Source organism: Suncus etruscus, chromosome 10 (genome assembly GCF_024139225.1).
Source record: "Suncus etruscus isolate mSunEtr1 chromosome 10, mSunEtr1.pri.cur, whole genome shotgun sequence".
NCBI classification, from domain to species: domain Eukaryota; kingdom Metazoa; phylum Chordata; class Mammalia; order Eulipotyphla; family Soricidae; genus Suncus; species Suncus etruscus.
The window spans coordinates 35,491,945-35,510,174 of NC_064857.1; the positions used below are offsets into that span (position 1 = coordinate 35,491,945).

An 18,230-nucleotide genomic window follows, 5' to 3' on the forward strand; every position below is an offset into this window, starting at 1 on the left:
TCCCTCTTTCTCTTTGTTTTTTTTTTTTTTTTTTTTGGTTTCATTTAATTTTATTTATATCTTCTAGATATGGGCTCCTGCCTTTTAAGAGAACCTTAAAACTTGAATCATTTTGTTCTGCCTCATATTTCTATAGCTTTCTACAAATTGAGAAAAGGAAATAAAAAGCAGATGGGACCCAGGGGCCAAGTGTTCTCAGGAGCATTGAGTTAATAAAAAAAAAATAGGTTAGATCTAAATATCTAAACCAAAGTCAATGACAATAGAATCAAGAGACCCAAACTATAACAAGCTAAACAAAAAATGGATCTGTGACTGCTACAAGCTGTTTTTTCAGACTCCACAAGATTATGTTGCTGTCTGAAATTGTGATTGTGTATGGAGCCAAAAGGGTGGAGGTACGGGATGTATGCTGGATCAGTTAATTAGGGCCTTTCCCACCATCAGTGTTGACCTCTCTCTTCCATAGTTTCCAGCATGCATCCAGAATTTATCTTCTCCTCAGACTATCTCAAAAAGTCTTATAGGGGATATGTATGCCTCCTTTGTATACATGAGTGTATTTATTCAACATGTATATTCTTTATTGTATATTTCATTATGTAGTTACATATTACCCCCTTCTCTTTAGATTGCTATTAGAAATTCTTACAAGATAGTATGGATAGTACCCTTGAAGTTTTGTGCTTTTGATAAAACCAGGTTAGAGATTATTTGGTTTATTATTATAGAATATACCCTATGTCACCATTCCTTTTGCATTAATGCTTTAAAATCAGAAAATATTAGGTACTATAATTATGTGAATGAATGAAGGAACTGGAAAGCCTGTCTAGAGTACAGGTGGGGGTGGGGTGGGATGGAGGGAGATTTGGGACATTGGTGATGGGAATGTTGCACTAGTGAAGGGGGGTGTTCTTTACATGACTAAAACCCAATCACAATCATATTTGTAATCAAGATGTTTAAATAAAGAAAATTAAGATAAAAAAGAAAATATTAGGTACTAATAGGAGTTATTATTCATTAGGGATGAGAACTCAGTAATTTCTTGTTACAAGGGACCTTCCACCCTGAACTTTTCCATAGTGACTTGACTTGGGATTTAGTTGCTTGGACATTGGCTGATTACCCCTGAGCCTTGGGTCCAGCACAGTTATCTGCACTACACCAAGGATCAACCATTTACTAGGACAGATCCTGGATCTGCACTGACTGGCCACAATCTGGGCTTTGCTTTCAACATCAAGAAAGGTTCCAGAGATCAGAGTCTCTCCCAACCCTAGAGAGGGATAAGATAGACCCCCTCCTACCAGGACATTCCTACAGAGGATGAGAGACCCAAAGCTACTTTCTGGCTCATCATATTGACTTGACTTTCTCATCTTTACAGAACCAGAAAGGCCGAGGCAACCCTGATGTGATGGGGAGACCATAAATGCAGATTAGCCTAGGAAAATTGGAGGTCATCTAGGAGTGAATGGAGCTGCCTTGGTGCATATTTGGCCTGGGGTGGACTAACACGATAACCTGACTATGGCTTGGAAATCAGCAATGACTTACTTTGAAGGCTGATTTCCCTGCTTTGCCACATAAGGGTGGGATGAAACCAGTAGATGCATCAAGACATCCTGACTTTGACATAGCATATGTACTAACACCAATATCTCCAATTAATAAAACCTGACAGTGAAAACTGTGATTGAGAAAAACCTTTCCTGAGATCTTGAAGAAAGGCTTTGGGGTTAGACAAATTAGTGTGCCTGGAGCCTGTAGTTGGTCTTATGGCAGAATGCTTCATGGGTAGGAATACCTTGTTTTTTCGGCCAAAATCTATTTTTCCCAACTTTTGCTGTACCTCTAATGTTAGGATCTAAAGTTTGACTTAGAATTAACTGTAACCTAGCTTTGTTGTGAACCTAAGTATATCCATTATTACAAACTCAGAGTGTGTAAACTGAACAAGTCCCAGAAGGACAACCAGTCTCTAGAACTTGATCTTCTGAGTACATACCAGGTCCAGATGGCCGACCACAAAGTATAAAATGGCTTCAGATAGCAATAGAATAAAAGAATGGAACACTGCATCTGCAAAGATAAGATCTGATGCAATAGTTTTAAAAGTCAATTATGACTATGTGGAAACCCCCCTAGACTCCCAATTAAAAATGACTTGTAAGCTATTGTCACAGTTGTCTAACAAGGGGTGACTCTAGCATGCTGGGTAATAAAACTCCCTTGTATTTGCTTTGCCATTCTTCTCCTTGGTGATCTTTGTGAGACAGATCTCAAATTTGGAGCCAAAAGTGCAAAATATTGGGTCAAAGAGATAGCACAGCAGTAGGGCATTTGCCTTGCACACAGTCGATCCAGGACAGATGGTTATTCAAAACCCGGCATCCCATATGATCCCCCTGAGCCAGCCAGGAGCGATTTCTAAATGCAAATCCAGGAGTAACTCTTGAGCGCTGCTGGGTGTGACTCCCCCCAAAAATGCAAAATATTGCCAACCTCTTTATCTTTTAGTTAGAGGCATTCACCCTTTTCTTAGGACCATGGGATTACTTTGTTTTTCTATAAAGTAGGGGAAGATGTTGGATTACTGGGTCCTAGACTACTCAATATTTGTTCTCCATCCCAGAGTGTATTATACTACAGGGTCCCTACTACTTAGTATTTGTTCTCCATATTATTTTGCGGTCTGGTTCTTGATAATAAAAATCCTGGGTCTCAGGAAGGCAGTACATTTATTCTCTGGTATTCCTTTGTTAGGGTCTACAGACCACCCAATCGGCGCTGAGAGTCAAATACCATCTCTGAACATGTAAGAAGCAAAAAGAAAGTTTATTCAGCTAGCCAAGGCTCAATTCTCATTCAACCAGTAGAACATGACAAGGACCACAAGTGAAACTAACAAGCAGTTTATATATAAAAAAAAAAAAAAACAGGCTTTAGCAGGCTAAGCATTTCATTGGTTATACAAACAGTTTAACTTCCAAAGTATACATGATTGGTTTTTCACTCCCTGATTTAATCCCTTACACAAATGTCTCACAGATGTCCTAACTTCTGCCCCCACCCCCACTTATCTGGTCTGATACCATTTGGGCTAAAAAACGGAATGGCCTTCATAACAAGAAGTCCTTGACCACTCTATGGTACATGCTGACATCTCATTTTCTCTGAATTGGTCTGAGAAAGGAAGGGGAAGCATTTTCTGAGAAGGGTAGGGGAAGGGGTGAGTAAACTTACAAACTTCTTCAGGTAAGCCTATTGCTCATGTGGCTATAGCTTCAGGGTCTCAGGGCCTTAACAATCTCCCCCTTTTTCTAGTTCACAGGGAGGAATCATCCTCCCTAACCTGCATGTTTAAAAGCAAATATTGTTGCTACAACACCATAATTTGGACCTTATTAATATGATCCTTGAAAAACGCTATTATCTTATTGAAAATGCACAGATCAAAGATTAGTAAAAGCTATTAATGGTCAAATGTGTGTGGAAGTCAAGGTGGTGAGCCATGGTGTTCTATTAAACCATCCCTCAAACCAACCTTCTTGAGCCTCCCTCTCTTTCTTTCTTTTTGTGAGTCCTTCTCGTACTTTGGCCATGTTGTTTCTTACCACCCCTAAATGATTATCAAATCAAAGGTGCCTACTAGTGGCCACCCAACTTAGAACGTAGGTCACTCTGAAGGTAAGTCTAAAATTTACTTTTCTTCACCATCAGGCCTGCGTTCTGTCCCTTGGTCTTAACAGCAAGAAAACAATCTAAGAGGAAGGTCAGAGGTGTAGAATGATCCTGCCCATATTTTGAATTAGATTATAGACAAGAAACATACTATACACTAACATCACAAACAACATACATGTGCACGCAAAACACAGAATGTGACACAGGGTAGACAGACATTGAGTTATGTACAGCTGGGCCCAGACACTAGAATAGTATTCATGATAATTCAAGGCCTTTTCCCTTCCTTCCCTCTTGATCTTACCAAACAGAGTCCACTATTCAGAGGGGACCCAGGGTGCCAGGAATGCCTTCCTGAGCACTCAGCAAGGAGCTCCCTGCCAAGCTCACAACCTGCTCCATTTTGGTGCTGTTCCTTAAGTCAGGCACTTCGGTTCAATCCTCAAACCACCCCTGACTACCTTCAGGTTTTTGATCCTCCCTTTATCAGTGTTGTAAGACCCCAAGCTGAGGTTGTCTATCCCAGACGAGCCCCCAGAATGTTAGGGTTCGAGTAGACTACCCAATCGGTGCTGAGAGTCAAATACTACCTCTGATCATGTAAGATGCAAAAGGAATTTATTCTGCTAGCTGAGGCCCAAGTCTCGTCCAACCAGTAGAACATGACAAGGACCCCAGAGTAAAACTAACAAGCAGTTTATATAGGGTTAACAGGCTTTAGCAGGCTAAGCATTTCATTGGTTAATACAAACAGTTTAACTTTCAAAGTATATATGATTGGTTTTTCACTCCCTGATTCAATCCCTTACACCAGGGGTCTCAAACTCGCAGCCCGCGGGCCGTTTGCGGCCCTCCGTACAACATTTTGTGGCCCGCGGCCGGCCTTCAAATATCGCAGTATTCGCTATTATTTGCTTACCAAATAATCGCAATAAAAATCGCATTGGTAGCCATTCCGTTTGGGGTATGCAAATGTTTAATGCGATTTTTTTTACTAATGCAATTTTTTATTGCGAATATTCGGTAAGCGAAATCCCTTATGCGGCCCTGCCTCACCCCGACTTTGCCTCCTACGGCCCCCAGGTAAATTGAGTTTGAGATCCCTGCCTTACACTGATGTGTCACAGATGTCCTAACTCCTGCCTCCCCTTCTTATATGGTGTGATGCCTTTTGAGCTGAAAAACAAAACAACCTTCATAACAAGAAGGTCTTGGCCACTATATGATACATGCTGACATCTCATTTTCTCATAATTGGCCCAAGAATGAGAGGGGGAGCATTTTCTGAGAAGGGCGGGGGGGAAAAGGTGAGTAAACTTATAAGTTATTACTTATTGTTGCTATAGCTTTAGGGACTTTTCCTGTTTCTTAGGAGTGAAAGGCTTATGTTTTAGAATTCCTGAACCCATTCTTACCCCTTTTCACTGTGTGGATTATTTCCTGTGTTGATGTTTGCTTCCAAACCTGCATCTCTCCAGGTCCTGTTTTTGGAACCTGAGGATTCATTCTCAATACGCAGCTCCCTTCATTAGTGCACATTTCCCACCGCCAATATCCCCAATTTCCCTTCCGTCCTCCCCCCACTCTGTCCATCTCTCATTCTCTCTAACTCTCTAACTCTATTTTAGACACTGTGGTTTGCGATATTGTTACTGAAGGGGTATTATGTATATCACTTTATCTTCCTTCAGCACCCAGTTCTTGTCCACAGTGATCATTTCCAACTACCATTGTCATAGTGGTCCCTTCTCTGCCCTATCTGTACTCCCCTGCTATTTGAGGCAAGTTTCCTACAGTGGACTAGTCCTTCTGGCCCTCATTCTCTATTGTCTTTGGATATTATTATCAGATTATTAGTGGGGGGGGTCACATCCGGCAGTGCTCAGGGGTTACTTCTGGCTCTGGCTCAGAAATGGCTCCTTGCAGGCTCGGGAACCATATGGGATACCAGGATTCAAACTGCCATCTGTTCTGGATTGGCTGCATGCAAAGCAAACACCCTACCGCTGTGCTATCTCTCCAGCCCACCATACTACTTTTTTATGTTTTATATATCCATCCATGAATAAGCAAATTTCATGGATTCATTTTTTCTAACAGAGGCATAGTATTCCATTGTGTAAATGTACCATAGTTTCTTTAGCCACTCATCCATTCTCAGGCACTTGGGTTGTTTCCAGATTCTGACTATTGTGAATAGTGCTGTGATGAATATAGGATTGCAGAGGACTTTTCTACATTGTGTTTTTGCATTCCTAGGATATAGTCCTTGGGGTGGTATTTCTGGGTTATATGGAAGCTCAATGTTTTGTGTTTTGAGGAATATCCATATTGTTTTCCAAAAACCAGTTGACATTTCCACCTGCAGTGAATGAGAATCTCTTTTTCCCTGACTGTGCACTTACACTGGTTGTTCTTGTTCTTTTTAAGGTGTGCCAATCTCTGTGATATGAGATAATATCTCATAGTTGCTTTGATTTACATGTCACTAGTGATTGATGATGTGGAATATTTTTCATTTGTCTTTTTGGCCATCTGTATTTCTTCTTTGAGGATATGTCTGTTCACTTCTAGACCTACACTTTTAGAGGCAAAGCTAGGAAATAAAAACCCAACTCTTCTTATTGGCATCAAACCATCAAGAAGTAAGTTGGCTCAGGGAGCTAACTGATAACATTAACCACAATCTCCATTTCAAAATCTTCCATTATTGGGAGGGGAACTTAGGTCATACTAGGTGGTGCTCAGACATTACTCCTGGCTATGCACTCAGGGATCACTACTGGTGGGCTGAGGAGGCCAGATGAGATGGGCCTGACACATACAAGACAACCACCGTACCCGCTATACTATCTTTCTGGGCCTTTAATTCACCCCCCCTCCATTAAATCTATCAAAATAGGTCCTGAGCTGGGTGGGTCCTAATGTGATCCAGTATGGGAAATGCTATAGCTAATATGCTTGTGTTTCTGCATAATTTATATTTGAAAGGTTATATTACATTTTAAAAGTGAACTTTTTGTGTTTTTTAATTACACATCACTGCATGGTATAGAAGTAGGTATTCTTACTTGGTTGAGATCATCTGCTTATATTTTGTTTTTCTCCACTACCTCTAAAGAAGTTAATAACACATCCTTTTCCTTACCCTAAAAAGCTACTCAGTACCACATGGATATTTTATTTGCTTTTATATCTCTTTTGGGAGTCACACCAGTCAGTGCTCAGAGGTTACTCCCACTTGTCTGCACCTACACGGTCCAGGAACCATGTTGGTATGTGTGTGTGTGTGGGGGGGGGGTGTCTTCTATACTCTCAACCCTGTTGATCTTTCTCTGTCCAGCCCCCATAGGGCTATTTTCAAGACAATGTTCCCAATAGCATAGAGCCAAAGATCTATTGTGTAAGATGGGGACTGAGATGAGGAAGTTTTTGGAGCAAGCAAGATTTGCTTCGGGATTAGGGAGTTTCCCTTCATCGGTAGGAGTTTGTCCCTTTAAGGACCAAAACAGGAAGTTCAAAGTGACAACAAGGAAGGAGAAGTTGGGTAAAGGAGAGTTGCTAGGCTGGGATGATGACCTGGGCTGCTGATCTACAACTAAAGTCACTGGCAACTGCCCCTGAAAAGCAGAAGTTGTGGGTTTCCAGTTTCCAAAGCAGGTTGGACCTGTGTTTGGCTGTCACTGCCGGGAGGAATGAGAAGCTGGGGACGGGAGGCGCTGGAAGGGGTGGAGTACAATAGCCCCTCCCCGTTGGCTGTTTACACACTGGAGCTTTAAACCTCACAGAAAACAATAAAAAGTGCCCGGAGCTGCTAGTCCGCTGCGCTTGGGTTTGCTCAGGCTGCAGCGACTGAGATAACGGATCACACCAAAGCTCTCAGCTCCGAGCCAGGCAAGTTTTCTGTCTCCCCTAACACCTAGCTAGCAACTTATTCCCATGTCCTGAAGTCATTAAATCGGGTTTTCCCTAAGACAGCCAAGCCATCTGCATTCTCTGGCCAAGATCAGCCTTGAAAGATGCTGAGGGATTGTGTGCTTCTTGTCTTTTGTCATCCCTTCTATAGAAACTGTCCCTGTCGCCGCAGAGGGGAAGATCTCCAGAGACCATGACCCCGAAAAGAATTGCTGTGATTGGTGCAGGAGTCAGCGGGCTGAGTTCCATTAAGTGCTGCTTGGACGACGGCTTGGAGCCCGTCTGCTTTGAAAGAACCGGTGACATAGGCGGGCTCTGGAGATTCGAGGTAAATCACGTTCTTTAGGGCACCTTAATCCTTAAGTCACCAAGTGCACCCACCGGGCTTTCTCTTCTGCTAGGAGAGGATGGATTTCACCAAGATCCTAACAGACAGCTTTCCATCAACCCGTCCCTTCCCAGGGGCTGCCTCTCACTCCAGAATTTCTGCAGGTCCTCTTTCTAGGGACTGACAGCAAAATGGGACCATGATATCCTTTGATTTTCCTTTGCTTGCGCCCACAGAAGTGGCACAGAGATCATTGGGATTTGCTGCTATCCAGAAGAGGATAGCCATCTTGGACTGACAAAATAACACATATTAAAAACTAGTAGTGTGGTTAGAAACTCTTGAAACTGGTCTAGAAGACCCTGTTTACAGTTCCTTTCAAGGAACAAACAGGTCCTCCTCTTTCCCCTTCTGTATTTCTTTTCATTTATTCATTCATTTATTCGTTCGTTCATTCATTCATTCTGTCTATTTTTTTCTGGATCACATTATATAATTCACTAATAACCCTAGTCCTTGAAGAGATTATAAAATCTGGCTGACTTTTGCTTTGAAGTTTTCCTTCATCTGAGAAAAATCAATTGTTCAAAGTCCTGTTTTCAGTAGAGGGCAGAGGGCAACTGCAATTGATTTCCTAGTTCTTTCATATTCTCAGTTTTAAACTGAGATTGTCCTTAATCTGCACATCCAGTCTTGAACTGTATTTATAGCTGAGTTATCGCTTTAGGAATGGGAGAGATGATAGATACAAGATTTAAGGTGTCTGCCTTGCTTGCAGCCAAAGCTGGTTCAATCCCCTGCACACATCACCCCTCCAAACATTGCTGGAGCAGCCCTGAAGGCCCCTGAGCACCACCAGAGTGGTCCTGAAGCTTCCTGGCAAACCCAACCCAACCAGCATCCAGTCTTTGGACCTCACATTGAACCCCTGGCACCAGGAGGGGCCCCAACTAAACCTCCTGATTGGTGCTTGGGAACCCTCCCCTGCAAAAGATATCAACATAAATGGCAGTTAAGCAATTTAAATGTTAAAATATCAACCTCCTTACCTGATTGCCAGAATGAAGTACTTTGTGTTTGCTTTTAAATTCTCTTTCAAAACCATTGCTTGGTAATAAAGTATTCAAATAGGTTTCCTATTTTGCAGAAATGAACAGTAGTGAATTCAAACCAGTTTCGGGACAAGAGCTTCACAGATTCCTCTGTTGAACAGTCTCATGATTTTTTTGCATCTTGGCTCTGTCTTTGGGGACTGTTTACAATAGTTCTTTTTTTTTTTTTTTCAATTTGAAAGCAATTGTTTATTAATTGACCAGATTACAAAAATATGGTAGGTACCTTAGTTCATTCGTCTAATCAGCCGGTTGATCTGGTCTTCCCTGTTGCCAGCATCTCCACCTTCTACAAAATGGGTGGTCTTTTTCTTCATCCCACCTCGAGGAGAAAATAACTTAAAAGGCCAGAGGAAGTTGTTTGCCTCTTTGAAGCGTTTTCCAACAGTGTAGATCTCATGAATCAGATCCTCCATGCAAACAATGCCATATTTACCAAGAGTTCTGGCAATCAGTGCATTATCTGTTGGGGCAATTCCCTTCTTGTGGATTTTGCCATAACCACGCTTATAGATCAACTCATTTACTGACTTCAGGTTTGGATACCCCCATGCAATATAGGATTCTACAATCCTCAGCATGTTAATTGAAGCCTTGTTGAGCTAAACAAAGGTGCCATTGAAGATCTGGCAAAGGCGAAGAAGTTGCAGCACCTTTCGGACCTTAGGGCTCACACCATTGATACCTCTGATCCTGATGACAAAAGCCAATTTGGGTTCAGCAGGAACGTAAAAGTTGCCAGCTTTTTTTGCCATCCTAGCCATCCGAATCTCTGTCCTGTACATCTGTCTATACTCCTTGTGATAATGCTTAGCTTTTTCATAAATCAGCTTTCTCCTTGCCTTTCGAGGCATCTTTTGGGCAAACTTCTTTCTCAGGCGCTTAATCTTCAGCTCTGCGAAATTCTTGCGCTTTTTCTTCAAGGTTTCTGGAACATCAGGAAGCTTCTTTTTCTTCTCTAATTTTGCTGCTGCTGCTGGCTTAGCAGGAGCCTTCTCTGGCTTAGCAGGAGCCTTCTTTTTTCTTTTCTTCTGCACCCTCCATGGTTCCAGTTCGAAAAGAGCTACAATAGTTCTTAATCAGATCTAGAGTGAACCCCATTTTCTCAGACCCTGTGCCTTTTTGTCAGAATCAGTATTGGGCATTAACTGGAAGGCTGCTCGTTTCTAGTCAGAAACCAAAAATTCTTCTTTTAAATTTAACAATAGTCTAGTTATAGAGGTTAAGAATGTACTGTCTTTTTCACTCTATATGAAGCACCTGACCATAAGACACACATAGTTTTTAGATGCTCTCCTCCCCTGCATTCAGGCTTCAGCCCCAGGTGGCATTTGCTCTATAAAATGCACTTTTGGGGGGAAGAGTGTATCTTATGGTACAAAAAATATGGTAGTTTGGCCCAAATCCTGGATCTTCTCCAATGAGGGAACAATCACTAAATTCTTCTGTGCTTTGGCTTCCTCAACTTTAAGGAGATACATGTATTACTCAATTCACAATTCAATTGTGGGAATGAAATGGGTGAACAATTTGTATGCCAGAATAAACTCATGTCAGTCCCTGCCCAGTAGCTGGAGTGGGGCCCATACATTTGTTGCCATTATTGATTTGCTCAGGGCTGATTTGTCAACTGCTGCTCAGGTATGAAATCAGTTGACATAAGGAAGTATCATCTGTTCCACCTGATCATCAAGTTTCTGGCTTTCATTGTCATGTGATTTATATTTGGTTCTATGCTAAACAGTTAACCTGGATTTTTTTTTCCTAATTGTCTGCTTGGCAACATTTCTGACTTCTATTCAGAAGGTGTTCTGAACACCTGAGCAAAATCATACCTTCAAAGAGCCTTGACACCTGGGATTATCTTTAATCTGCACACCCAGTCCTGAAATGTGCTAATAGCTGAAATATCATCTCAGGAATAGCAGAGCTTCTTGGGACTTAGGGCTTCCCCTTTTCTTCTCTTTGATAGGTCCCAGGAAGTCAGTAAATGTGTTTTCTTCTCAGTTCTGTTTCATGCTCATGTTCCTCTCTTTATTATACTCTCTCCTCCATAATTAGAAGCCAATCACCACTTGCTTTCTTATTGTTGCTTCCTAGTAGTAATTACCCATTTTGTCAAATCAATTATCACCATCCATTCTTTTCCTTTTCTTTCTTTCTGTCTTTTTGTTGTTGTTGTTGTTGTTGTTGTTGTTGTTTTTGGGTCATACCTGTAGAAAAACATGTTAATTATGGAGTTCTGGATGGTGATGGGATGGATGGATGGTGAGGCCTTTCTCTGCTGGCCCAGGCCACGTGCCTGCAACCCCCTCCAGCCGACTGGGTCTGCAGGGTTCAGGGTAGCATTGAGGAAAAGACTCACAACAATCAGGTTTCAGAAGACATCAGCTTTATTCAGACTCTGGCCAACATGTGTGACCTATAATCTTAAACCTTTTTAAGCATGCTCTCTTCAGCTGCCCAGCATCTCAACCTGTCTCTATTCCTCCATTTTACCAATCTCTCCTGCTCCTTCTTGCTGAATCCCTCCGAATCCTCTCTAAATCCCTTCCTGCCCCTCAGGCAATCCTTTATTACCTACCAAGGACCCCTCCCAGAAATGGGCTGGTCTTACCATCAGGTAAGGTTACACCGGAAGAATGGGGAATTAGGGTAACAACACCCAGCGGTGCTCAGAGGTTACTCCTGATTCTGCACTCAAAATTCCCTCCTGGTAGGCTCGGGGAACATATGGGATGCTGGGGATTGAACGTGTGTCCATCCCAGGTTAGCCACATGCAAGGCAAATGCCTTATTGCTGTGCTATCACTTCAGTCTCCTTTTTGTTTGTTTTTGGTTTATGGGCCACAGCTGCTGGTGGTGGTATTCAGGGCTGATTCCTGGTTCTATGCTCAAGGATCATCCTGGCATACCATATATGGGGAACCATATGGAATGCCAGGGACCAAAATCAGGTTGGCTCTGTAGAAGGCAAATGCCCTGCTGTGCTATCATTCTGGTTCCCCAGGTTTTCTATGATTTTTTTTTTTTTTTGATCACCATCCATTCTTGATCTCCTCACTTAAGTTTGCTCAGACTGACTGTGGAACATAGGTGCTAAGATGATGCCTCTCCTTTGATTTTTACATACTGATATAATGGAATAGATTACTGATAAATATTTTATAAAATGCTGAAATTGTTTTGTTTCTTTTGAGCCCACACCTGGTTATGCTCAGGGCTTATTCCCAACGTCCATATAGTTCCCCCAGCCCCATCAGGAGTAATCACAAAGCTCCACTGGGTATGTCCAAACACACACATTATAGAACATTTCTGTACAGTAAAAATTTAACCTTGGTCTATGTTCAATGTTGTAAAGATGATGATAGCACTGCCTGTCACAGTCCTTAGGCACTTTACCATTTAGCTAAGAAGTGTGGGGAGGGCCTGGAGAGATAGCACAGCGGCGTTTGCCTTGCAAGCAGCTGATCCAGGACCAAAGGTGGTTGGTTCGAATCCCGGTGTCCCATATGGTCCCCGTGCCTGCCAGGAGCTGTTTCTGAGCAGACAGCCAGGAGTAATCCCTGAGCACCGCCAGGTGTGGCCCAAAAACCAAAAAAAAAAAAGAAGTGTGGGGAAAGAACTTTTGAGGTTAATAGGATTAACTGGGGTTTCTGTAAGCTTTCTGGATTCAGTGCATGTCTGTTTACAGATTTCTCAACCTAGTCCATACATTAGCTAAGGAGTGAAAATATAAGACCTGGGGAAAGAAACCAGGCGTTTGCATTTTCTGAACTCCCCAGATGATATCCCTGTGCAAACAGGTTGAGAATTGTCCCATGAAAGTTTCCATCCCTTGGGATTCAAAGACTCTCACAAGGGACCAGAGGATCTATATTGTCCTCCCTGCTGTCACTGAAACGTGTAGACATTTTCTCCTTCTTTTTGTTCTTATTTCAGCCTCTAATTCCTTTAACTCCAATAGAGCCTTTTCTCTCTCTTTTCCTCTCTGAACTTCTCATTCAAATGTGTGAGTCACATGCCTAGACAAGAAGTATAATCCAGGTAACAGGGGAAATTAAAAATTCAGGAGCAGTGGGGCTGAGAGATAGCATGAGATAGGGCATTTGCCTTGCATACAGAAGGATGGTGGTTTGAATCCCAGCATTCCATATGGTCCCCCGAGCCTGCCAGGAGTGATTTCTTTTTTTTTCTTCTTCTTCTTCCCCTGCCCTCACCCAGGAGTGATTTCTGAGCATAAAGCCAGGAGTAACTCCTGACCACTGCTGGTGTGACCCACCCACCCCCAAATTTAGGAGCATAAGGTTTTTTTTCCCTCTCCCTGATCCAATAATGTCTTTCTGCTACTTCTTTTATAAAACAGCAAGCTGACACAGTGCTAAACTCTTTGCTTAGGATCCAGGTGTTGAGAAGGATCCAGTTGTTTCAGTTGGTGCAAGATAACATAGGTGGCTTGGAAAATAATAGAAATATATGAGTACAATCATAATGACTCATTTAGTTTAATGACTCTTGAAAGCGTGTCTCTACTTGTACTACACCTTGAAATGTTAGGGTTGGTTTTTTATGTTGGTTTTGTTTCGTGTTGTTATTATCTATTTATTTGGTTTATATCTATTCTAACGCCTTTATTAAAGAGGAGGCGTGGCTTGGGGGTGCAAGTTGGGCTCAGCACTGCTTCACATGTGAGGCCCTTGACACTGCAGGAGGGAAGGAATAACAGACACTTGCTGAGACTTTGAAATATATAAAATACTTAAAAGTCTATTATTCAGCTTGACAAATCTTATTTGCAAGTATGTGACACCTAGGACAGCTGATATGGTCTCTTTACTCACATTTAAATTGTGAGCTGGACTGCTTACAATAGCCAGAATCTGGAAGCAACCCAGATGCCCAATAACAAGTGAGTGGCTAAAGAAACTGGTATATCTATACAATGGAATACTGTGCAGCTGTTAGGAAAAAAAAAAGCAAGCCACAAAATTTGCTTATACATGAATGGACTTGGAGACTATTATGTTGAGTGAAATAAGTCAGAGGGATAGAAAGAAGCACAGGATAGTCTCACCCATGTGTGGAATTTAAGAAAAATAAAAGACAGTATAATAATAACACTCAGAGACAATAGAGATGAGTGCTAGAAGGACCAGCCCATGATAACAAGCTTATCACAAAGAATGGTAAGTCCCCAGTTAGAGAAATAACTACATTAACAGCTACCATGACAATGATAGAGAAACACAATGCCTGTCTCAAAGACAGGCAGTGGTGGGGGAAGGAGGAAAAATGGGGGAACCACAGTGGCACAAAAGTCGCACTGGTGAAGCAGAGGGGTGTGCATTTTATGACTAAAACCCAATTATAAATATGTTTCTAATCATGGTGCTTAAATAAAGAAATTATTTTTAAAAAAAATAAATAAATTTTGGGCTGGAAGCCAGAAAGATAGTACCAGCGGTAAAGTACTTAATTGCATCTTTGGTTCCATCCCCTATACCACATAGTACCTGAGCATTTTTAGTAAGATCCCTGAACACAGAGCTGATAGTAGCTCCTAGCACAACTATATGTAACCACATCAGTTAAGTTAAAATAATAATAATAATTTTGGCTAGAATGTCTGAGGGCAGAGTTGTATGTCTTTTTGCACCAAACGTTCTCTTCATTTGGGCAAAATGTGCTTCTTTCTGCACCAACATTCTCTTCCTGAGGTTCCTTATAGTCTGCTGGTTCCAGAGTAGTTGAATTTCTTGCATAGTGACCAGCTTCCACCAGGCAAGCTTTCTAAGATATCCAGACAGAAGCTTCAAGACTGTGGCTTCTATTCTGTTTCAACTTCATGCTGTTGGTCTTACTGACAACTCAGACTCTAAGGATAGGGCCTACACTCAGGCACAAATGTTGGGAGTTTGTTTGTTTGGGGTCACACCCAGTGGTGGCACTGAGGGTTGGTTATTCCTGGCTCAGAAATTGGTCCTGGCAGACTCAGGAAATCACCTGGGAAACCAGGAATTGAACCACCTTCCGTCCTCTGTTGGCCAAGTACAAGGCAAACGCCCTACCACTGTACTATCTCTGTGGCCCCTGGAAACTAAATTTTTTTTTTTTGGTTTTTTGGGTCACACCCGGCGGTGCTCAGGGGTTACTCCTGGCTGTCTGCTCAGAAAATAGCTCCTGGCAGGCACGGGGGACCATATGGGACACCGGGATTCGAACCAACCACCTTTGGTCCTGGCAATCGCCACTCTCTCCGGGCCCATAACTAATTTATTTTAAATGCCTACTTCTTTTAGAAAACCTTTCCAAACACCAATTAGCTCCTTGCTGACCATGAAGTTGCTTCTCAAGTCATGATAAACACTTCTCACTTGTTGCAGGAAAATCCTGAGGAAGGAAGGGGCAGTATTTACAAATCAGTGATCATCAACACATCAAAAGAGATGATGTGCTTCAGTGACTACCCCATCCCTGATCATTTCCCTAACTTCATGCCCAACTCCCAGGTCATGGAGTATTTTAGGATGTATGCAAAAGAATTTGGCCTTCTCAAGTATATCCATTTTAAGGTAAGGAGCATTATTTGTTATATTTGTGTTTAAGGTTGTTTGCCCGTGTTCACATGTAAAGATGGGTTTAATAGGTTCATGTACCTCTCCTAGCCAGATAAAGAGTCCACTCTTTCTTTTCTTTGTGCCTGAACATACTCATAAAAAGTTTTGTTTGTTTTGTTTGTTTGTTGATGTTGTTTTTGCAAAGTTAGACAATAGTGGGTTGGGCACTTGCCTTGTATACTGTCAACCCTGAGTCTTCCAGGAGTGATTTCTGAGTGCAGAGCTAGGAGTAACCCCCTGAAGACCCCCAGGTGTCCCCAAAGACAAAAATAAATCAAAAATATTCCTCCTTGCTTTTGGTTGCAGAACTGAAAAGTCACTTACTAGAAGATTTTATCTTCTTTATTTTATACTATTTGATTTAATAAACCAGATGAGAGGAATATTTTCCTAGTTACAGAGAGAAATCAACTGGAATGGGAATTTTAAAACCCTATAGTTCCACAGCTTGTTTGCTACTGGCATAAACAATGGGGTGGGACTAAGTTTTTATGTTCATATTTTCAGATGTTTAGATGTTCATAATGGGATTAATAGATGTTAAGGTAGTTCTATTTTAGCTCCTTAACGAAGTTCCATAAAGTGTTTCAAAATTATTTTATTCCCACCAACAGTTCGGGGAATATTTATTTTCTCTAAACCCTGGACAATACTTGTTCTCAATGTTTTCTTAAGATCGTTAGAGTAACCATATTTACTAATGTTTTTATAAAGCTAAAAGTGACAGCAGTCACAATCCCATCTAAAATTCCCTTTTTTATCAATAGAAAAATAGTTTTTCACATTGAAAAATCCTTTATTATTGATTTATCACTGATTCACATTATAGAATTTTTAGGGGTCTATCTTAACACTTCTCTTGTGTGTATAGGAGTCCACGCACCCACCACTAAATCTTCAGAGACATTCTACTACCAGAAAGATCCCTGCACTTGTCTAATATTGTAACCTTTCTCACTATATTGTACCATCATTTTTGAAAGTCTAGGAGTTAGTTTTCTTCTTCATGTCTTTCTTTGTAGCTAACTGAAAAGGGGACATTTTGGTGCCAAATAAAGGTTAATTTACATAAAGCCAGAGTTACTAAGGGGTCAGAGAAATAATACAGCAGATGGGGCACTTATCTCTAGTGTGGCTGACTGGATTCGATCCCTGGAATTCTATATGGTTGCCAGGAGTGATGTCTGAGATCAGTGCCAAGAGTAACCCATGAGCATTGTTTTTGAGTGTTCCTACCCCCAAAAATGAACCACTGAGATTCTTTTCCATTCCTATGGAAAAGACAGTCTCATAACTCACCCCCATGTTTAAGGTTAGATGATAAGAACAGTTTTTAGGGTAACAAGACATCAGAGAAGTGCCAGGGATGTAGCTCAGTGGTATAGTATATAGTTCACATGTGTGAGAATCTGGGCTTAACTCCCAGCACTCTACATTCACACACAAGAAAGGAAAAGAAAAAAAGAAATTATCAAAAGCCTTCAGGAAGTCTAGAGAGTTCAGAAGACAAACAATTAGTGCATGGAGTGTCTTATAAGCACAAAAGGAAGTTCAAACTTCATTCAGCTGTCAAATTGCTTTATGTTATGGTCCAAGAGTTCTAGTCATTTGGAGGAGGAGAATAATGCAACATAAGCCAGGTAGCTGCTTCAAAGAAATATCTCACACTAACACAACCCTTCTTCTTATGGCTCATGGAAATCAAGTTACCCTTTCATGTCCCCTGATATGGAATATTTCTGTGCAAGACAAGTCAGGAAGGATGTCCACTGTCAGGGCAGTTCTTACAGTCCTCTGCTGTCATCACTTTCTTTGCAGACTTCTGTGTCTAGTGTGAAGAAGAGACCCGATTTCTCCACATCAGGTCAATGGGAAGTGGTAACAGAATGTGAAGGGAAAAAAGAGAAAAACGTCTTCGATGGAGTCATGGTTTGCACTGGCCATCATACCAATGCTCATTTACCCTTGAATACCTTTCCTGGTGAGCAGCCAATGGGAATGAAGATCCTTGAACCGTGCCCTTGACCTGACCCTGAGGAATGGGAGGATCATGGTCTAAGTGCACCCTTCATAGGAATGAAATCATTCATTTCCATAAATCTTCGGTTTCTCTGAAAGATATTGGGGTAATTTGTATTACTGCCTTTTGGAGATAATGGTACTTTAGTGACTGGAGGTAACTTATGGAGCTGTCTATTTAACTTTACAGTGACTTTAGCTTTTCTAAGGATCAAAAGTATGTGATAGTAGTCCACATTAAGCTAACTGTGGGCTTTTTAATCATTAAGAAAACAAAGGTAGGGGCCGGAGCAGTGGCGCAGGGTATAAGGCACATTAGCCTAGGGCAGACCAAGGTCCGGTCCCCTGGCATCCCATATGGTCCCCCAAGCCAGGAGTGATTTCTGAGCACATAGCCAGGAGCAACACCTGAGCGTCACTGGGTGTGGCCTGAAAAAAAAAAAGAAAGAAAAGAAAACAAAGGTATTGCATTGCTAATGAAGAAATTAAAGCTTCAAGGAAGAAATTACTTACATGCCTAGGCCTGAGTTTTTATTTTGGAAA

General features: G+C 41.6%; 1 protein-coding gene and 1 pseudogene across 1 annotated transcript in view; one reads left to right on the plus strand and one right to left on the minus strand.

The window, feature by feature from the left end:
• Window positions 1-7,267: 7,267 nt before the first annotated feature.
• Window positions 7,268-18,230, plus strand: part of FMO5 (flavin containing dimethylaniline monoxygenase 5) — a 28,349-nt gene continuing 17,386 nt past the window's right edge. The window contains exons 1-4 of the mRNA XM_049782261.1: window positions 7,268-7,587; window positions 7,760-7,936; window positions 15,435-15,623; window positions 17,487-17,649. Coding sequence (XP_049638218.1) covers window positions 7,802-7,936; window positions 15,435-15,623; window positions 17,487-17,649 — 487 coding nt within the window. The 5' untranslated portion in view covers window positions 7,268-7,587; window positions 7,760-7,801. The remainder of the gene's footprint in view (window positions 7,588-7,759; window positions 7,937-15,434; window positions 15,624-17,486; window positions 17,650-18,230) is intronic.
• Window positions 9,202-10,065, minus strand: LOC126020761 (60S ribosomal protein L7-like; annotated as a pseudogene).